General features: G+C 55.7%; 3 protein-coding genes across 3 annotated transcripts in view; 2 read left to right on the top strand and 1 right to left on the bottom strand.

Moving 5' to 3' along the window:
* Positions 1–2,379, top strand: part of CTNNA1 (catenin alpha 1) — a 118,757-nt gene extending 116,378 nt beyond the window's left edge. Inside the window, exon 18 of the mRNA XM_058848353.1 lies at positions 1,263–2,379. Coding sequence (XP_058704336.1) covers positions 1,263–1,550 — 288 coding nt within the window. The 3' untranslated portion in view covers positions 1,551–2,379. The remainder of the gene's footprint in view (positions 1–1,262) is intronic.
* Positions 2,380–3,439: 1,060 nt separating this feature from the next.
* LOC131583872 (basic proline-rich protein-like) lies at positions 3,440–5,751 on the top strand (the record flags this gene model as incomplete). The annotated part of the gene is made up of 1 exon (XM_058848409.1): positions 3,440–5,751. A coding segment is annotated over one exon (1,440 nt), but the record flags the coding sequence as incomplete, so codon positions are not given.
* A 1,525-nt stretch (positions 5,752–7,276) lies between these two features.
* The window catches only part of SIL1 (SIL1 nucleotide exchange factor), a 165,432-nt gene continuing 152,223 nt past the window's right edge, over positions 7,277–20,485 (bottom strand). The window contains exons 8-10 of the mRNA XM_058848363.1: positions 11,811–11,907; positions 9,683–9,847; positions 7,277–8,227 (exon numbers count right to left, since the gene is read on the bottom strand). Coding sequence (XP_058704346.1) covers positions 7,877–8,227; positions 9,683–9,847; positions 11,811–11,907 — 613 coding nt within the window. The 3' untranslated portion in view covers positions 7,277–7,876. The remainder of the gene's footprint in view (positions 8,228–9,682; positions 9,848–11,810; positions 11,908–20,485) is intronic.

The raw sequence follows: 20,485 nt of genomic DNA, 5'->3' as shown, positions 1-20,485 counted from the left end.
TGGATGTGCTGCTGTTCTGTCCTGGAGCTGGGAGGCTGAAGGCATGGTGCTGTCAGAGCAGGAGATGTGTTACTGTGCAGCAATACCTACTCCAGGGCTTCAGTGCAGTTACTCAGTGTCTCCAGGAGTTACATCCCCTCTGCCATGAATTAGTGACAGAACAGCCTGGCCTCTGTGGTCTGACCTCCTGCTTTTATCCCTTCTCCTCGAGCCTGTCCAGCGGGGCTGGGGGTTGCCAGCAGCGGTGTTAAGGCCCATGGGATGATCAGATGAAGACCTCAGCCAGTGCAGAGGCGTCACCTGTCTGAAAGGAAAGTTCTGTCTAGTGTTAGTGCCCTGCCCCTGCACCAGAACCACGGCCCAGGCAGGCAGAGCTGGCACCTTCAGAGTCTGACAGCTCATTCAGAAAGCACCTCCCTGCTCTCCTGGCCTTCAATGATTCCTCCTGCTGTGAGGATTCCTGGAAACACTCCAGGGCTGAGGTTTTCAGCCTGGTGAGCAGAGCTTAGTGGTGTGCCAGAGGATCTGAGGTGCCACGTGGGGTGGAAGGGAGGGGACAGTGCCCCAGAGAAGCCACCAGAACCAAACTCTGCCCAAGATCAAACCCCTGTCCCAGCCCACTGGGCCTTGGCAAGCTGGGGATCCCACCCAGAGCAGGACCCTGGCCCCTGGAGAAGGGGGTCCCAGCTGAGGTCACCACAGTGCTCCTCCCCTCTTCCACCCAGCCCTGCTCTCAGCTCTTTATCCCCACTGTGCCCTACAGCTCTGACAAATTCATGTTTTTCCTTGTTTTGATGCTCTTGTAAATCAGGAACCAGCTGGGAAAGGGCTCCAGGCCAGGCTGGTGATGCAGTTGTGTTCCTTCCTTCCCAGTCCAACTCAGTATTGTAGGGCAATTTAAATACTTATTATCGGTGATTAAGATATTACTACAGCTTTATTAATTTCATTAGAGAATAAGCAACTGTTAAAGCTTAGTCACAAAAGCAAAGGGCAGAATACAAATGGTTCCCACTACCATTAATATGGAAATGCAGACAGGGGGCAAACACTGCTTTTGTGTTGGTGGCACGAGTCAGGTTTGGAACCACCGAGCATCCAGAGGAAAATCCTGCCTCAAACCAGGAGCCTCAGCTTTCAAAGGAAAAATATAAATCAGCCACATGAATCAGTTTTCAAGTGGTTTTACCCCAGGCCTGAGGTGTGCTCTGTGGAAGGCCGTGTTTGGGGTTCCGTGGGTGTGACCATGTGTCCCTTGGCAGGTGGACAGCGCCATGTCCCTGATCCAGGCGGCCAAGAACCTGATGAACGCCGTGGTGCAGACGGTCAAGGCCTCCTACGTGGCCTCCACCAAGTACCAGAAGTCCCAGGGCATGGCCTCCCTCAACCTGCCGGCCGTCTCCTGGAAGATGAAGGCTCCGGAGAAGAAACCCCTGGTCAAGAGGGAGAAGCAGGACGAGACCCAGACAAAAATCAAGAGGGCGTCCCAGAAGAAGCACGTGAACCCCGTGCAGGCCCTCAGCGAGTTCAAGGCCATGGAGAGTATCTAGAGGAGAGCTCTGGCTCGGGGGTGTTTTTCTCTAGCCCACTACTGCTACTTCCAGAACTCTACTTTTAAAATACCCTAAGGATTTTTCAAAAATTTACTATTCCTTCAAATGTATTTACTTAATATAATTTTGATAATTTTGTTTAGATTACCCGGGGAGATACTCAAATTTTTAAGTCCTATCAGTATATCTTCAGCCTGCAGAAGTGTGGTAATTTAGATGGCTTTTAGATTACAGGGGTGGATTTCTAGCTGGAAACTGTTTTTTGTAATCTTGCTTTAAATGAAATATTCTATAACCAAAGAGGATTTTACAGTACAACTAACGGTTAACACTAATACTGGATCATGCTACTCAGAGACTCACTTTATCACGGTGATCAAGAGACAAAAGTTAGATTTTTTTACTCAAAAAAACTTAATGAAAGTATTGTATGTGCTAGTGTATCTCTGTGGGGGTGGAGAGGGAGCAAGCTCAGGAGTTTGAAATTCCAGCAGGCACCGGCTGTGTGAGCACAACTGGAAAACAGCTGGAAAAACGCTCCACCCGTGCTGGGTTTTGCTGAGGATGCTGTTTGGAGCTGGGCTCGGTGATGCCCCGGGGTTGTGATGCTGCTTTTCCTGGGCTGCCCCGGAGCTCTCTGGGCATTTCCCAAAAAAATTCCTTAGAAACCCTCCTGGCTCCGCTCCCTCGGAGGGGCTCCGCTGCTGCCGGGGAGCTCCCGGGCCGATCCCTGCGGAAACCTCCCCCGGTGTGCTTGTAATGCCTGGTTACAAATTACTAATGTGTTTTGCTGCGGGACACTAATAAAGTTGCTTTTCCCAGCTGGTTCATTGTGGTGCTGTGAATGGAGCGGGCCGCCCCTCGCCCCCCCCTCGCCATTCAGATGCAAATCAGCTTTGTGCTCATTCCTCATAATTGCTCTGCATCCCGCCTTGGGCTTCCAGAGGCACCCAGGAAATCGTGTTTGCTCAGGCTGCAATTTAGACTGTACATTATTTGTGATAACTATAGCTACAAGGTATAATTTCGTTGTCTTATTTAAATTTTATGAATTTCAGTGTGTTTCACACGTCCCAGTCGAGTCGGGTGCAGGGAAGCGGTGCCTGTTCCTGTGGAGCTGGAAAAGCCTGGGCTGCAGTCAATGTCTAAAGTGCAGCTCCATTTTAGAGCTGAGACTTGGCACTGAAATGTTATGATTTTATTTATCTCAATCAGCTCATAATTTACTGTATTAAGGTTATTGCTGTCGTGTTACTGTAATGCCAGTCAGAATTAAGCTAAATAGTTTTTTGAGATATTTTTGCCAAATGTATTATGTTTTCAAGCATTTTGGCCTCTTGAGTACAGCTATTAACCAGTGGAATTATATGCTATTTTCATATAGCCTTAACATGTAAACAGGCTCAGAGGGGGAGCTGTGCTCCACTGCCATTTGGGGGTTAACAGCCTGTAGGTCTTCTTTTAGAGATAATTATTAACTGAATTTATACAATATGGGGTTTTTTTTCTCCTGGTATTGTCTTAAAGGTGACATTCCCTGGGCTGTTTGGGGAGCACAGCCAATGACTCCCCCCCAATACAGTCTATTAATAAGCTTTAAAAAAATGCCTCTATTAAGATGTACAGGCAAATTTACACATATTTAGCTTTTGAATACATGTTAGTTTAATTTATGCTACAAACATTGAGCATCAAGAAATGAAGATGTGGTTCCCCTGGTGAGAGCTACAGGGGGTGCGGGAGCAGCAGGAACACGATGGGGACAGGAGGCCAAAAAAACCTCAACTCGCATTTCTTTTGTACCCGGGAGTTGCTCCTCTGGGACTCGTGCTTGGGTTTGGAGCAGAGAAGGGCTTCACGGTGAATCATTTTTGGTGTAACATTTAATTGCTCCCTTCAGGAGTGCAGCAGCAGCGGCTGGAGGGGAGAAAACGCCTCTCCCCTCAGCAGAGAGGGGATTTTGTGTGCTGAAACCCCAGTTCCAGCAGTTGGTGGTGGAGCCACCAGGGCTGGGGAGATCCTGGGGCCGGGGCAGGGCAGCTCCTCATCCTGGAGCGACCCTGGCTCTGGTTCCAGCCCCGGCTTCTGCTCCAGCTCCTGCTCCATCCCCGGCTCCTGTCCCTGCTCCAGCCCTGGCTCCTGCTCCATCCCCAGCACCATCCCCAGCTCCAGCTCCTTTTCCATCCCCAGCTCCATCCCTGGCTCCTGCTCCATCCCCAGCTCCATCCCTGGCTCCTGCTCCATCCCCAGCTCCATCCCCGGCTCCTGTCCCTGCTCCATCCCCGGCTCCTGTCCCTGCTCCATCCCCGGCTCCTGTCCCTGCTCCATCCCCGGCTCCTGTCCCTGCTCCATCCCCGGCTCCTGTCCCTGCTCCATCCCCGGCTCCTGTCCCTGCTCCATCCCCGGCTCCTGTCCCTGCTCCATCCCCGGCTCCTGTCCCTGCTCCATCCCCGGCTCCTGTCCCTGCTCCATCCCCGGCTCCTGTCCCTGCTCCATCCCCGGCTCCTGTCCCTGCTCCATCCCCGGCTCCTGTCCCTGCTCCATCCCCGGCTCCTGTCCCTGCTCCATCCCCGGCTCCTGTCCCTGCTCCATCCCCGGCTCCTGTCCCTGCTCCAGCCCCGGCTCCTGTCCCTGCTCCAGCCCCGGCTCCTGTCCCTGCTCCAGCCCCGGCTCCTGTCCCTGCTCCAGCCCCGGCTCCTGTCCCTGCTCCATCCCCGGCTCCTGTCCCTGCTCCAGCTCTGGCTCCTGTCCCTGCTCCAGCTCTGGCTCCTGTCCCTGCTCCAGCCCCGGCTCCTGTCCCTGCTCCAGCCCCGGCTCCATCCCCGGCTCCAGCCCCGGCTCCAGCCCCGGCTCCTGTCCCTGCTCCAGCCCCGGCTCCTGTCCCTGCTCCATCCCCGGCTCCTGTCCCTGCTCCATCCCCGGCTCCTGTCCCTGCTCCAGCCCCGGCTCCTGTCCCTGCTCCAGCCCCGGCTCCTGTCCCTGCTCCAGCTCTGGCTCCTGTCCCTGCTCCAGCTCTGGCTCCTGTCCCTGCTCCAGCTCTGGCTCCTGTCCTTGCTCCAGCCCCGGCTCCTGTCCCTGCTCCAGCCCCGGCTCCTGTCCCTGCTCCAGCCCCGGCTCCTGTCCCTGCTCCAGCCCCGGCTCCTGTCCCTGCTCCAGCCCCTCTGGGTTGTTCAGCACCAGCCCAAGAGCCGGGTGGGTCAGGAGTTCAAAAACGCGAAGTTCCGATCCCGCCGTGCCAGGGAATTCCAGCCCTGCGTGGGAAAGCGGCGCTGGAGCAGCGGCTCAGCGAGGGGGTCCGGCCGCCAGCGAAGCTGCGACTTTATTAGGGAGCCAATTGAGGAGAATTACAGTAATTACTGCTCCGTGTAATTAAGCGCTGGGGAAGGGCTCGTGCCGGAGGATGATGCTGGGCTCGGACTGGGCTCCGGGGATGCTTCAGCCGCTTCCCCCCGCGGTGGGCGAGGAGCCAGACCCCACTGCCCAACTCCAGCCCTCGGTGGGGATGCGGGGACCCACCGAGCCTGTGGGATTTCCCCGCCCGCCGGCTTCCCACGGCTGCTCCCCAGGCACCTGGAACAGCCAGACTGCTTGCTGGAGGGGTTTGGGGGTTTTTTGAAGAGATCTGGGGTTTTTTTTGCAGTGCAGTGGGACAGCAGCTCCGCTGAGGCTGTGCCAAAGCCCGGCAGACCTGGCAGTGCAGGGAGCTCAGGAAGATGAACCCACGTTATCTTCTAAAGTGTATTAGTGAAACCACATTAAATCCTCAGGAGATAAGTCTTATTCCAGATTTCAAGTGCTCTTAATTCAATTCCGCGGTGAATGGAGCCACGTTGAATTTATGCCGCTTTAATTGTGTGTGAAGTTTCCGTGCCTCGATTTAATGCCCGTTAATGAGCGCCTTTCCCACTGCAGCCCTCCCTGCTCTCGCTGCCTCTGGGATGTGCCAGGAGAGGGGAGCAGGGCACCCCGAGCCGTGTGTGCTTGCACAGCTCCAAACCAGGCCACGGCTGCCAAACCTCAACCTCACAGCTTGAGGAGAGAGCAGAGAGGGTGGGGAGGGGTGAGTGTATCCAAAACCCCAACAAACGGGTGAGAAAAGGAAAAATCCATTAAGGGACATCAGCTGCTCCAGTGCTGCTGTGGATGGGGGAGGCTGGGGAGACACAGACTGTGGGCTCTGCCCCGAGCACTCCCTGCCTGAGGGTGCCAGGCTTTGGGGAGCCCAGGCTGAGCCAGCTCAGCCCCCCTGATGCTCTTGTGGGTGCAGGGGAAGGAGCAGGAGCTGTTCCTGGCCCGGCCACCTCTGACTCCAGTGCTTAGCCTGACCTCCTCTCGAAGCTGGAGGAATGAGGGGACCCTTTTAGCTCCAAAATTAAGGATGGAAGTGCCCATCCCACCTCCCAGAGCTGCACTGGGAGAGGGTCCAGTGAGCCCTAACCAAGGATTCCATCTGCCCCAGGACCCCCCACCCCTGGGGCCCCTCCAGCCCTGCCTGTGGCTCTGCACAGGGGCTGGGGCAGGACAGGCTCAGCCCTGACCCTGTCCCTGTCCCCATCCCTGCCAGGGGAGGGTCAGGCACCCACAGCAGCCCTGTCATTACCCTGGGCTGTGGACAGCAGCACCACTTGGGAAACAAACCTGTCATTAGTGGGGACACCGGCCTGGGCTGGCATTTGTGGCCAGGGAAAGCAGCCCAGGACTTGCCTGCCCTTCTGTGTCACCCTCTGGGGACACACAGCCTGCACAAGGAGGAAGGACGCCCCTCTTTGGGGTGCAGCCCCCCCAGCTGAGCCTTGGCCACTCTGCCCATGGTGTAGTGAGTGCCCTGTGAGGTGCCGTGGCTGCACTGCCAGTGCTCAGCCAGGATCCCTGAGACCTGCAGGAGCTGCAGAGAGGAGGTGGCTGCAGCCCAGGGGTCCCCTCTGGCCACCCCTCCTTGGGTGATCCCCCTGCAGAGCCCGGAGCCCCCTGGGCAGGGGGACACAGGGTGGATGTGGGGACCCTGAGCACCAGCACTGCCCAGGACCTCACCCAGCCTCTGCCACACGAGTGCCCAGCCAGGGCCCAGTGCCCACGAGCAGCACTGCCAGGAAACTCTTCTTTGTTTTCATTTTTTGGCCTCCTTTCAGTGCTCCACGTCCTTGGCTGTGTCACTGTGCCAGTGTGCAGGAAACAGCCTGGGAGGGTCACCAGGACCTTGCCAGGGACACAGGCACCTCCTGCTGCCATCCCAGGCCACAGGGGCTGTCCCAGGGCTGGCACTGTTGGCACTGACCAGGAGCCAGCACCTGCTCCCTCCTGAGCTGCCCTGGAGGCCCACGGGCCCCCCTCCATCCCCAGGGCCAGCACAGCCCCCAGTGAGCCCCCGCTCAAAATCTTGTCAGGACTTTAAAAAAGAGTGAGTGGGGTTTTGGTTTTGGGGTTGGACAGGGAGGGCTGCTGGTGGTTTTCTCCCTGGCTTATCCCCTAAGGAGGTGTTAGACAATCCCCACCTCAAATCCAGTGTGACACAGTGACAAGGCCAGGCAGGGCCTGAGAAATCCCTGTGCTGATCCCCCCACTCCTCCTGGATCCCTGCTTCACCTGGCATCGTTCCAGAGGCTCAGGTTTCCAGCAGAAAAGCCCCTTCCCATGCTTATCCTGACTTGTTGCCATCAGATATATTTTATTTTTTTTAAAGCCTACAAAGTGAAGCTTTAGCAAAGCTGGCTGGGAAAAGCATTTCAGATAAAAATAGGGAAAAAACATAAAATTAATGCCAGCAAAAACAGTCTGAACAAACCCCAAAAAGAGAAAGCTCAGAAGAGAATCAATAATTAGCCCTGCTACTTAACAGCAACAAGTGACACACTGTACATGGGAGCCACAAATATTTGAGCCTGGTGGCTGCAGGGTCACAGGGGAGATCTGGTGGCATTTGTGCCCATCCCTGGTGGTGGCAGAGCTCTGCAAGGACTGGGGGGATGGAAGGGATCAGCTGGGCTCTGCCAGGCCTGGAGGGAGTGCAGGGATTCAAACATCCCCTCCTGGGGGTGACACAAACACAGCCCCCCATGGGAACACCGCTTGTTCCCCTTCTGCAAACCCCCAATTCCCCAGCTGAGCCCTCAGCTTGTTCCCTCCACTGTACACCTGTTTTTCCAGCAGTATCCCATGAAAACAAGCCATTCCCCACGCCCCAATGTACTTTAATAACCAAGTTATTGGCACACAGTGCTGGGATCTCGTCTCATCCAGCAGTTTATTCCAAAGTGCACCTACACCGCTGCCATCCAAACTTGCTGCCACCCCAAATTCCCTGGAACTGGACTGAACCCACAGTTTCACCTCAGCTCCTGGATGATGGTGTTTATAGAGCCCAGGAGCTCCCTGAAGTAGCCGTCCTTGTCCCCTTCCCTCTGCTCCTCGGCCGCCAGCTCCTCGTACTCGCTGCGCAGGAGGCTGAGGGTGGTGCCCAGCGCGGGGTCCCCCCGGTAGTGCTCCCTGCAGAAGGCCACCAGGACCCCCACCAGCTTGAGGACCTTTTCTCGGGTGTCGTGCTCGGGCATGGCCAGCAGGTTGGGCACCAGGGAGCACCAGCCCTGCTCCACCACCGCCGGCACCAGCCTGACCTGCCGGTACTGCTGGATTTTCTCCTCCATCTGCTCTCCGTGCTGCGGGTCCTCAAGCAGCATCTGTGGGAAGTGGTGGAATGCAGATTAATGTCCCTGTCAGAGAGGGACTGCTCCCAGGAGGTGGCACAGTAGAGGAGGATGAATGTCCTGTACCACCTGCCATGGACTTGCCACAGAGGACCAGACTGAGGTTGTGTCCTGGCTCCCTCACCAGGGGCTGTCTGTCCGTCCTGGAAATCTCCCACTGACTGGGGGTTTCTGTGTCACACAGCCTGGGAGGGGACTCGGGGGCAGGAAGCTCAGCAGCACTTGTGAAGTCTCTGGTCCTTTGCTTCTTGCTGCTGACAGGTGCCTGCAGCACCTAATGAACATCATCACTTGGCTCCATGCTGCTCCTCCCAGAGATGGGGATCTCCATCTCCTCCAGCCACAGCCAGACCTTCCCCTCCCAGCCTTGTCCAGAAAACCCCAGCACTGAAATTCTGCAGGGGGCTGGACCCCTTCCAATGAGAGAGGCCAGCCCCAGTGACTCCTGTTCCACACTGAGACATCAGTGTGTCCTGTTCCACCTGAACATCTCCCAGCCCATCCCAAACCTGCCACGGCAGCTCAGAGCAGCACCCAGGGTACAGCACTCCCAATCCAAAGAGCAGCTAAAAATCGTTGTTTTAACACAAACCCGGGGATCTGCTGGGCTGGGCCTGCCCCAGACCCATGGAGGAGGGACCAGATGGGGCTGCCAGAGGGGGCAGCTGGAAATGAGCAGCAGGATCGAATGGGAATGGGAATAGGAATGGGAATGGGTTGAGTCAAAATGCCCTTGTCTGCTCCTTTCCCACAGAGCTGACAGGATCATGTTAGAGTCAGCACCTGATAAGATTTCAGACCTGCTAAAATAATTTGCACCTTTACAAAGTCTCCTGGACAATAAGTGATTTAACAGAGAGGTGCTGCTCTGCCGTGCCTGCAACCCAGGTATTAGAGCAGCCATAATCCGCAGGGCAAATTGGCCATAAACTGAGCCAGAGTGGATTTAATTCCCATTCTCTGGAGTCAGGGAAATGCACAGACTGAACAACAAGCCATGGCAAGGAAAGACAGGCTTTAAACTGACGCTTAGAGCAGTAATCCAGGGTATTTGAAAATAAAACAGAGAATGTGGTGGGCTGGGCTCCAGTGAGGGACGTGCAGCAGGCAAAGGGACACAGCAGGGCTGGCCTGTCCCCTGGCCTTGGCTGGACACCACAGCCCAAGGCCAGCATTCCCTACTCGTGTCCTGCTCTTTAAACACCCTTGGGAGGGAATGGTGGCACTGGCTTGAAGGCAAACAAAGGTTTCAGCTTCTCTGGGCTCCCCCAGGCACTCGTGTGGTGTTGGGTGAGGGGCTGCAGGGGACTCATCCCCACTGATGCTGGGCTGGCTCCTCCTCATCCTCGTCCTGTGAGGATGTTCAGGCCTGGCTGGGTTTGGGGGTGAAGGTGGGAGTGCCTGCCCAGGTGCCATCCCAGCTCTCACCTTCTCCATGATGAGGTCGTAGAGCAGCGTCACCACACGGACGTGGAGGGGCTCCATCCCCTTCTGCCTGAAGAGGCTCCTGAGCACCTGGAGGCCGCCCAGCTTGAGGAACTGCTGCTGGGCATAGGGGAAGTGCCTCAGCATGGAGGACAGAGCGAAGAGAGCCTGGTGGAGAGAGAGAGGCCAATCAGGATGGTGGCCACAGCCACCGCGTGTGGCACAGCCCCTCTTCATGGCAGCAGTGGGGACAGCAGAAACACCCAGCCCAACTGCAGAGCTCCATGGAGAATGTATCCCAACCTCTCCTTGCTGAGGGACATGTCCAGCAGTCCTGTTTGCAATCCCAACCCTCCTCAGCACTGTGAGGCTGCCAGACCTCGGGTGCTTCCATCCAAAGCCAGGCTGGGCTGTCACTGTGGCAGCCCCTGACAGACCCAACCCCATCAGTTCCCCCTGCTCACCCCCACACAGGCACCGAGCCCAGCCATGGGACGGGGTGAGGAGCGTCCAGCACCACCCAGCACAGCCTGATCCCTATGAATGATCTGGATGTCAGGGGTGGTGTCCCCACACCTGCACAGTCAGGGGACAAGGCCACGATGTCCCCCAGCACCCAGGTCCTGGCAGGGTGCAGCCCCATGTGCCAACAGCCAGCACCCAGCGGTGCCCGGGGCTCGGCTTGGAGCCAGGGGACAATCAGGGGCCAGCCTGTCCCGCGGGGTGGCTCTGGCAGCCGTGGTGGCACAGGGCTGGCCTGGGGCAGGGCACACGCCGGGTTCCTCACACACGGGCTGGGCTGTGCCCGCTCTGCACAGACAGATCTGAGCTGACAGCCGCGTCCTCCCCGCTCCCATTCCTTCCTATTTCCATTCTCCGCGTTGCTGCTGGTGCATTTGAGATGCTGCTGTCTCCCTTTTTAATCGCAGGCCAGAGGAAGGCGGATGGAAGGAATGCACTTTTGGCCTCGCTGCCGTGCAGGGCTCTGAGCACCGGGGCGGAAAATCCACGGCAGCGGGAGCCTGGGGCTGCTGCCCTGTGCAGGAAGGGGCTGGGGCTGCCCTTGGGATCCTCTGGACACACAGGACACTGTACACAGCACAGGAGCTGGAAATGAAAACCTCTGACCTCCTGGAAAAGAGGGTTCAGCCCTTGGAGGGTCTCGTACAGCTGTGTGTGAAGTGGGCAATACTGAGCCCACTCCTCTCCTTTCTCCAGGGGCTGCCAGCATGGTGCACTCAGGTTCACTGGAAAGAATTCACAGCAGTGCTGTGAGAGCCCCTGCACATCCAGCCATCCCTCCCCAGCCCAAAAGGAGCTCTGGGTTGAGCCACAGGCACTCCTGGGAGGAGTTTCTGAGCCTGAAGCACCCTGTGGGATCTCACATCCATGGCCAAATGCAAGGGGGTTCCACAGCCTTCTCCTGTGCCTTTCACTTGCTGCAGGACTCTCACCAGGGTTACATGGGAACGCATTTTAAAGAGCTCGTTACAGGTGAATGGAAGAGCCAGCAGTCCCCCCACCCTGCTGGACCCTTGTGCAGGAGGTTCCTGTGGAAAACAGGGCTGGGGGCTTGGGAGCAGCCAGGTGATGTTACAGAGGTGGCACCACAGGCCAGAGTGAAGGTAATGGGATCTCATGCTCCAGGGAATACAGCAGGGAGGCAGGGAGAGAGGGAGGGAGAGGGCAAGGAAGCCCCCAGCCCGATGGACAGCGCTGCACATTTGGCTGGGGGCTCTCGGTGCTGCTCCTTGTTCCAAAGCCTCTGCCAAAGGCAGGACACGGGGCTGGCTGCAGCAATTAGCTCCTCCAAATGTCAGCTCCTGTGTTTGTCAGCCTGTGATGGCTGTGCTTGCCACAGGGACCCTCGCTGTGCCCCCAGGAGCTACAGCCCTGTCCCCGTGAGAGCCACTGCTGGCACTGGGGGTCACCCCCAGAGCCAGGGGGGTGAGGGCTCCAGTGCTGCTGGGCTGGTTTGGCATCCAGAGCCACCCCTCCTGCTCCCCTGGGAGTGAAGCCCAGCCAGTGAGGGGAGCAGAGGGGGGTCCCACACTCTTCAGATGTCCCTGATATCCTGGGGGTGTTTTTGCAGAACTCAGCACAAACCCAGAGGTGCAGCCCCACTCCTCACCTTCTTCCTGACAGCCAGGGGCTGTTCTGTGGCCAGGATAACCAGGAGCTTCTGCAGGGCACCACCCTCGATGGCTTCGATCTGCACTTTGGGGTTGCTGCAGGGATGAAAGCAAAAGGCAGGTCACCAATGGAGAGGGGCAGGGCAAGGAGGGAGGGAGGGACCCTGCTCTGGCTTGTGCCAGCCCGGGGGAGGCAGCTGGGCCAGGACAGTGCCCATCCCCTGTGCTGGCCCTGCTGGGGCACCTCGAGGGCTGTGCCCAGTTCTGGGCACAGAACTGTGAGAGAGCCCTGGAGGGGCTGGAGCGTGTCCAGGGCAGGGAATGGAGCTGGGAAGGGGCTGGAGCCCCAGGAGGGGCTGAGGGAGCTGGAAAGGGGCTCAGCCTGGAGAAAAGGAGGCTCAGGGGGCCCTTCTGGCTCTGCACAAGTCTCTGCCAGGAGGGGACAGCCGGGGGGTCGGGCTCTGCTGCCAGGGAACAGGGACAGGAGGAGAGGGAATGGCCTCAGGCTGGGCCAGGGGAGGCTCAGGGTGGACAGCAGCAGGAATTTCCCCATGGAAAGGGAGCTCAGGGATTGGAACTGCCCAGGGAGGTTTGCAGTGCCCATCCCTGGAGGTGTCCCAGGAAGGGCTGGAGGTGGCACTGAGTGCTCTGGGCTGGGGACAAGGTGGGGATGGGGCACAGCTGGGACTCCATGGGCTGGGAGGGATTTTCCAACTTCAATGATTCTATTTAATTCTATTTCCACCCCACAGTGGACATGACCAGCCTGTTCCGAAAGAAAATCCCCCAGCTCCCACCAGTCCTGGCTTATGGTTTTGGAGAAGGTACAAACCCTGCAGCCACCTCAAACACCCCTGAAGTGAAGGCAGCAGGGGTGAGGAGGGCACACTGGGTCACCTGGGCCTTTCTACCATACCCCCCATCCCACCTGGCTTCCCCTGGCAAGGAGCCCTCCCCTGTGGCTCCCTGGCTCCATGAATCCTCTCACTCCACATCACATCCACTCCTGAGCAGCCTCCATATTCCAGTTCCTGCTTCCCCCTCTCCTCGCTTGCCGCGAGTGTGCTGATCACCCACACACCTCCCACAGCAGGAGCTCCTCTCCAAGGACTACTGTGGATAAATGCACCCTTCTGCCTGCCAGGACAGGCTGAAACCTCAGATCAGGATGCCAGCAGCTGCCCAGGGACAGACAGACACACAGACACACAGACACACAGACAGACCATGCCCCCATCCACCCTGGCGCATTGCAAGCCCACTTCTGACGTGCCTGGGAAGGCGGTGGAAGTGTTGGAGGCTCCAGGCTCCCTCCATGGCAGGGCTTGACAGTCAGGGCTCAGCGTGCCAGCTGTCTGAGCCACAATTGCCCCGTGCCAGAGGTCCCTGCCCCTGCTGCAGCACTGCAGCCACAGCTCTCACTGCTCCCAGGGAGCTGCTGCAGCAGCGCTTGGGTTGCAGTGCGAGATGTAACCAAAACCTGTGTTCTGTCACCAGCTGTGGCAGTGCTCTTCATCTCCCCCACCACCCATCCTCCCTCCAGGGGATCTCTTCTGTCAATGGGCCCTCGAGTCTCGCTGCAGGACTGATAAAATGACATCATCCCACTGGGAGATCCCACCCAGGGGAGGAGCCAAGCATTCCCACCTGGATACAATCTGAGACCCAGAACACCACAGGCAGCCGTTCTCCACTGGATCCCAGAGGAAAAACAGACCCAGCTACAGCACTGGACCTTCAGAGGAAACCTACACCCTTCTATGGGATCACTGCTCCCACAGCACCACACCTGACACTGCAGGGACTGCAGCCACCATTTAACCAAACTGCTACCAACACCCTGCCCAACAGATGTCTGGTTGTGTTCTGACTCTGTCAGGGGGTTGGTTTTTGTTGGTTTTCTTTTCAGTACTACTGCATTTTTATTTTAATTTCCTTAGTAAAGAACTGTTATTCCTATTCCCATATTTTTGCCTGAGAGCACCTTGATTTCAAGATTATAATATTTTGAAGGGGAGAGGGGTGGTTTACATTTTTATTTATTTCAAGAGAGGTTTCTGCCTTCCTTAGCAGACACCTGGCATTTTCAAACCAAGACAAGCAGCCACAGCCCAGCCCCTCCCTGAAATAAGACAGACAGAGGCAGGCAGGGTCATAAAGAAACAAAATCAGAGATAAATGGAGCTGGGCAAGCAGCAGTTTGGAGTTAAAACCATGGCTCAGAGCAGATCTGGTGTGGGGCTTCCCAGCTGGCAATACCAGGCTGACCTCAGGGCAGGAAAAGGGGGTTTGCTGAAAGCCACCTTTGATTTCTCCTTCCTCACCTGCCTGCTGCAGCAGAGATCCAGGCACAGCCATGGCACAGACACCCTGCCGAGGTGGGGGCATCTGTCAGCTGGGAGGAGGGAGAAAGAACAAAGCCAGGAGCTCCAGGATCCTCCTGCAGACGAGATTTTGGCAGAGCAATTCTCAGACTCCCATGTACCAGCCCCACAGCATCCCTGGAAGCAAACCAGCTTCTGCTGGGTCAGCTGGGACCTGACACATCTACCCTGTCCATCCTCAACCTCCCCATGGCAGGAGGGGCAGCAGAGTCTCCTCATGCAAAAACAGGATGCGATTTTCCACCCCAATATCTTGTGCACCGAGCCATCGATGGCATCTCTGAATGGGCTGGGCACGGATCAGGGCAGTCAGCAGAGGCAAACAGCACAAGCCCTAAAACTTCAGCTGTCCCCAGGCCTCCCCTGGGCCCAAGGCCACTTGCCCCAGCTCACAACCAGGGCTCTCATTCAACTCCAGCCCAACCTGCAGCCACAGCCATGGCCCCCACAGCGTGTGGTCCAAAAATCTGATCCCATTTCACATGCAAGTCCCTCTGGACAATGCAGACCAGAGCAGGTGCAGGAGCAGCTTGCAGGAAGGCATTTTGCTGAGTAAAAGTGCACTGAAAGGACAATCCCCTGGGCTGGGGACCTCCTGGTGCCATTCAAGGAGAACGGCACATTTGGGATATCCAAGCTCTTTTGTCACATCTCTCTAAAATAAATAATAAAAACTCTTACAGCAAGAGACACAACTGAGAAATTGGTATGCCTTCAATGCTTGGCTGGTCACCTGGAGGATTTGATCTAATTAAAATCTCTGAACCATGGAGCTTTTGCCAAGGAGCAGCTCTGGAGGTGAGGGAGCCTTCCCGGCTGGTGGGTGTGCCGCTCGCTTCTCAATGCTCCTGTTGCTCTGTCTCTGCTATCAATGGCCCTGGTTTCAAGCTAACAAAAAAGCTCTTTTGAAGGTTTGGAAAACTCAGCAGAGATCTGTACAAATTACACTGTCAAGCCCAGGGAAAAGCAGCCTGAACAAAATAAACACAATGAGACAGACTGTGGAGCGCTCGCATGGGAAATTCAACTGTGCTAATCTGCTAATGGAGACAGGATGGTGGCACCTGCAACAAAATTCACTGAAAAAGGAGTCTGAGGCTGGGCCAGCCTATGGTGACATCCCATAATGCTGCAGTGGTGGCACAGATTTGGGTGTGCTGCACTGATGGGATTGACCAGCCCCTGTCCCAGGTGAGGAACAGCCACAGGCTGCAGGGACTCAACACAAGCCCCACGCAGCTTCCCAAAAGAGACCCCTGTGTGCTAAACAGCCCCAGATTATCCAGGGGGGCCCAGCCTGGCTGAGGGGTCACAGCACATCCCCTCCAGATCCCCTCGCTGCACATCTGAGCTCCTTGTGCCTCCCAGCCACGCTGCCTGCACTCTGTGCCATTGCCACTGGCAACTCACAGCATGGAAGCAGCTCCCACTTTGCAGATGAAGGGGTTCTTGAAGAGCTACCCCTATTCCACTCCTCCTAGGACGATCCCAAGTGCACAAATTTAGGAGAGACTTCTCGAAGTTTTTGCAGACTGCACATGCGATGGGTGTGGGAAGACTGAAAAGCAGCAACACAGCCCCGAGGCGACAGCAGCTCTGGAGTTAGGTGGGAACTTACAATAAGGCAGCAAAATTAGATTTAAATTAAAAAAAAAAAAAAAAAAAAGAAAGAAAGAAAGCAAGCAAGCCAAGTGGTGCAGAGGGAGACTTGGAGGCACAGAGCAGGGCAGGCAGGCAAATGCCCTCATCTCTACTGCTCTGACAAGGACACACGCAGAATATTTATTTCATGGCCTGCTTGTTGCAGAAACTGCATGAGACCTTGGGAAAGAAAGGGTCACCTCCTCTCCTGGGCATGCTGCTGAAGCCAGGTGGGGAAGGAGCAAGCAGGGGTGTGGAAGGGAGTGGGCTGGAGGGGCTGCCCCTGCCTGGGCACTGGCACAGGGCTCCTCCTGCCCTGGCACCTCCCTGGCACAGGGGCCCAGGCTGCAGAGCTGAGCTCTGATGAAAGCCCCGCTGCTGGTGCAAAGGCATGATAATCACCGGGCTTAATGGGTCTCTCCTCTGCTCAGAACCAGAGCTCTGCTGGTTCTGATTTCCCAGGTGCCGCCTGGGAAATCAAAGCTGGGGATCAAAGTCTGTAAGTCTGTGAAAACAGCCTAAAAAATTTAGTGTAGTCTATTTAGCTTGTGCTGTAACCTGAGGATCAGAAACAGGCAGCGAGGCAGCATTGCTTACCTTGCCCTCAACCTCTTTCCCTTCCCCTCCCCGGTTTTCAGCCCAGTATCTGTTAATGGAGAAAACAAGAGCAAACCAGCAGGACTGAAATGTGCCTTGTCTGGCTCCTGGGGCTCTCAAACCCTCACACCTGGGTCACAACTTGACAGGCAATGGGAAAGGTCATTTTTGTTGAGTCCTGGAAACAAAGCAACACGACCAGGGTCACACTTGAAAAGGCCAATGACTTCTCATCCTCCTCTCTGTTTGGAGGATATCTGACAGTTCTTGTAAGCACAGTCATGTTAAAATTATTTGACAAATAATAGATAGAGAGATAAAACAGATCATTACAGTGTCAGTAACTCCAGCCTGAACTAGAGCTGTAAATCTGAGACTCAGGGCAGAAAAGAGAGGCAGGGTGATCAGCAGCTCGTTAATACCTGCACGACTGAATTTCAGATTGCAGGTTTAAGAATAAAAAGAATAAAAGCATTAAAACAGTTTGAGTGAGAAGCAACACATAAGGAGAACACGGTTTCCTCCTGCACTCCAAGCTCTGGCTATGAACTGTCCCTGTGGGAACTGACCATGGAGCAGCTGCAGTGAGCCAGATGGCTCCGAATCCATGACTTCCCAGGTATCCACATCTCCTTCCAAACTTCCCTCTTAAGAAGAGGATAACTGGGACAACTCGGTATCAACAGCCCTGCAGCCTCCTCGTTCTCCTAAAGGACCCCCTGGCTCTGCCAGTAAATGACACAAAACAGAGTTAACTGAGGCTTTCCCCAGTCCCCAGCCATGGAAAAGGACATTTGCATGCACAGTGTGAGATACAGGATAATAACAAAATAACCCCACTGCCACCAAGGCTGCCTGTGACTATTGGAGGGAGAAGGAGGAGGGATGAGGCACAGCCACCCCCAAAGCCTCCCCCAAGGGCTGCATGCAGCAGAACTGGCCTAAAAATCCTCTTCTCCAAGCACCAGCTCAGACCTGAGTTTATCACAGACAAAGGCCTTCAGAGCTACGACTTAAGGAGATTAAAAACCTCCCAGAAAAATGGAGCCCTGAGTAGTTACACCGATCAAAATACAGCGCAGAAGAAAGCAGGGGTGAGGGGGGAAAACCTGACAAAAGGAAAACTAGGTTTCAATAGGCAACACAATACAACAATTTCATATGAAAGATGTGAAGCATAAAAGCGGTGTTAGATGTTCAAAAGCCCAGAATATAGGAGAGATATAAAAAAAAATCCCCAAGAAGATGAAAATCTCCACTTCAATGCAACGCTGCCTTCTCACTTTCTGCCAAGCCAGGCGCTGGCGCCGTGGCAGGGGAGCAGCGGCGTCCCTGGGAGAGCAGCACGGCTGCCGGTGACATCCCGGATTCCAGGGACACAGCACGGCCTTTAGTGAGCAATTAGGTTACAGAGTATTTGCTGCTAAGAGGAGAGCAGGACTGCAGAGAATAAATTGGAGTGGAGTACGTGACTCTGTGATTCCGATGGGCGACGCGATCCTCAAATCCGGCAGCGTGAATCATCCCAGGAATCATTCCCAGCGGGGAAGGCACCTGGGAAAAGCTGGGGGAACCTTGGCTTGGCTTCCTATCACCTGTCTGTGTCCCAGGCAAGAGAGAGGGAGCTTCTTGTGAGCCCTCCAGTGTCCCCTCTGGAAGCAGGAGGGCTGTAAGATCCCGGTGATATCGGCTTTATCTGGGAACACTCTGCTCCCTGCCACACCATGGAAGTGGGAATTACCTGGTGCGAGCTCCCGGCCCTTTGCGGTCACAAAACGGAGCTTGGTGTGCCCAGGAGCCACTGGGAGCCCTGCAGGGAGGAGACCCAGCTCAGCTGAGCCCAGGCAGGGCAAGTTTAGTGTTTAGCACAGGAAGAAATCTGAGGAGCTGCAGTGCCCTAACGCAGCATAACAGATGGATAATTAGATTTATGCAAAGAGCTGTAAAAGTAAGTAATTAAATAAAAATACAGAATAACAAATCTGCTGCAGCAAGACACCTCGCAGGGCTGCAGAAAGCCCCTGCAGCTGGGACCCAGCATTCCAGGTGTGGGATGCAGGAGCTGGGGCACTTGTGGGAGTCAAGAATCCAGAATTCTGCACTTGTGGAGCAGAATCCAGGAGTTGCCCAAAGCGTGGAGAAAGCAATGAGAACACAGGGACTGAGTGGAGTCCCCTCCTCTTCCTCACCTCTCTAGGGAGCAGAGTAGAGTGAATACTGACTCTGGCAGTAAAATCTCAGGTGCCAGAACAAAACCAATCACACCAGATTGTTCTGCTGAACACACACAAACAACAAACTGACTGGCTCTATTTATAGCTGTAGGAAAAAATGGTCCCACAAGAACAGAGAGGAGATCACACACAGCCCCAGAGCGAGCCCAGGCAGGAATTTCACTGCCCCAGCAGGACTGAGGCCTCCAAGGACACCTCCAGAGCCCTTCTTTTCTGCTGGCCTTGGCTCTGCCAGCTCTGAGCTGTATTTCCATGCCAGCACGAGCCCCTCGCTCTGAGGACGCCAGCGCTGTCCCTGAGCCTCTCTGGGCTGCTCTGGGGGGGATTTGTACCCCCTGGAGCTCCCACAGACAACACAGACACCAGGACAAGGGCAGGGTACAGCTTCAAGAGCCTGAGATGACAGCTCAGCTTCTGTGGGTTTAATCAACAACCCACAGACTATTTTAGGATAAAATGCAAAGGGTTGGGGGATTTCAGGATGATTGCCATCCCCATGTCAGCACTGTCGAGGTCAGCCTGACTTCTCTGTTCTGCTGGTGAAGTGGCTCTGCAGGCCACTCTGAGGGTTTGTCACCCCTGTGTGACACAAGGGCTGTAGGTGACCCGTGTCCCACCTGCAGTGGGAACAGCGTGAGCTCTCTTCCAGCTCAGCGTGGTGAATGATTGACCCTTCCAGGTAGGTACAGGCAGAGGCTCCACAGTGCATGGGAAAGGCATCCCAGGAAATCCCCCCAGTGCTCAATCACCCAAAGTGATGCTTTGTTTCTGAGGGTAAATCAACCTTATGGCTCTGTGTGCCACACTTACAAAACACTCCCCATGGATTCCTGAAAGCCTGGTATTTACTGTAGGTCAGACATGGATCAGTGCCGAGGGATGGGCTGTGCTTCATCAGAGGCCACATTAATAAAAATGAGGAGATGCTCTCCGAGTGTGAGCAGAAGTCATTTATTTCTGTGCTGCTTTAGCCAGAGCCCTCAAAAATTGTGTTGATTTCTTTTTTAAAAAATCCCAACACAGCAAGAAAGAACAATAGTGCAGGATTAATACCACGGCCTCGAGCTCATCCCGTGTTGTTCATCACAGAGCCTTCAAAGCACCTCCTGATTTATAGACAGGGAGACTGAAGTGCTCCCAGGAGCGTCGGCAGCCGCGTCAGGGTGGGAGTGAGAGTGCTGGCTCCTGCCTCCCTGCTCCTCCTCTTCCTCACATTCCTGTTCCCTGCCCGCCTCCAGATCCAAGTGGCCCAGGACGGTGGCAGAACATCCAAGGTCCCTCCCAGCCCCTTCCTGCTGCCGGAGCCCCGGGAGCTGCTCCGAGCCCGCAGTGGGGCAGCTTTGTGCAGAATTCTCCCCCCTCGCCTGCTGAATCGCTCTGGGCATCATTCCAGGCACGCCGAGTCACTCGGATATTCCAACAAAACCTATTCACACGCCTTAGGTGAGATGAAAACACTGCAAAAAGCTGTCTGAAAGCACCAGCAGAAGAGCCTCGGCTCGGAACGCTCCCGCTCTCCGGTGCCGATGTGACACATCCCACTAATCATCCTGAGAGATGCTGAAGGGGGCCCGAGGCTGAGCCCTTCCATTGTTACTCGCTTTGTTTGTTTGCTTGCTCATTTGAGCTGATTTTTCTTTAAGACAAGTGCTAATAATATCAGGAACCCGAGGACGCCTTTGCCTGGCGCGTTCCTGCTGGGAATGCCGGCAGAGCGCAGGCACTCCGCAGCTCTTCCCGAGCCTCAGAGCGAAGTGTGAGAACAGGCATTTCACTCCTCTCCCTGCAGCAGCAGCTCGGCGCAGCTCTGTCCTATTT

Source organism: Poecile atricapillus, chromosome 13 (assembly GCF_030490865.1).
Source record: "Poecile atricapillus isolate bPoeAtr1 chromosome 13, bPoeAtr1.hap1, whole genome shotgun sequence".
Classification (NCBI taxonomy): domain Eukaryota; kingdom Metazoa; phylum Chordata; class Aves; order Passeriformes; family Paridae; genus Poecile; species Poecile atricapillus.
Note: the sequence above shows the minus strand (reverse complement) of the source record. Positions and strands in the feature narration are given on the sequence as shown.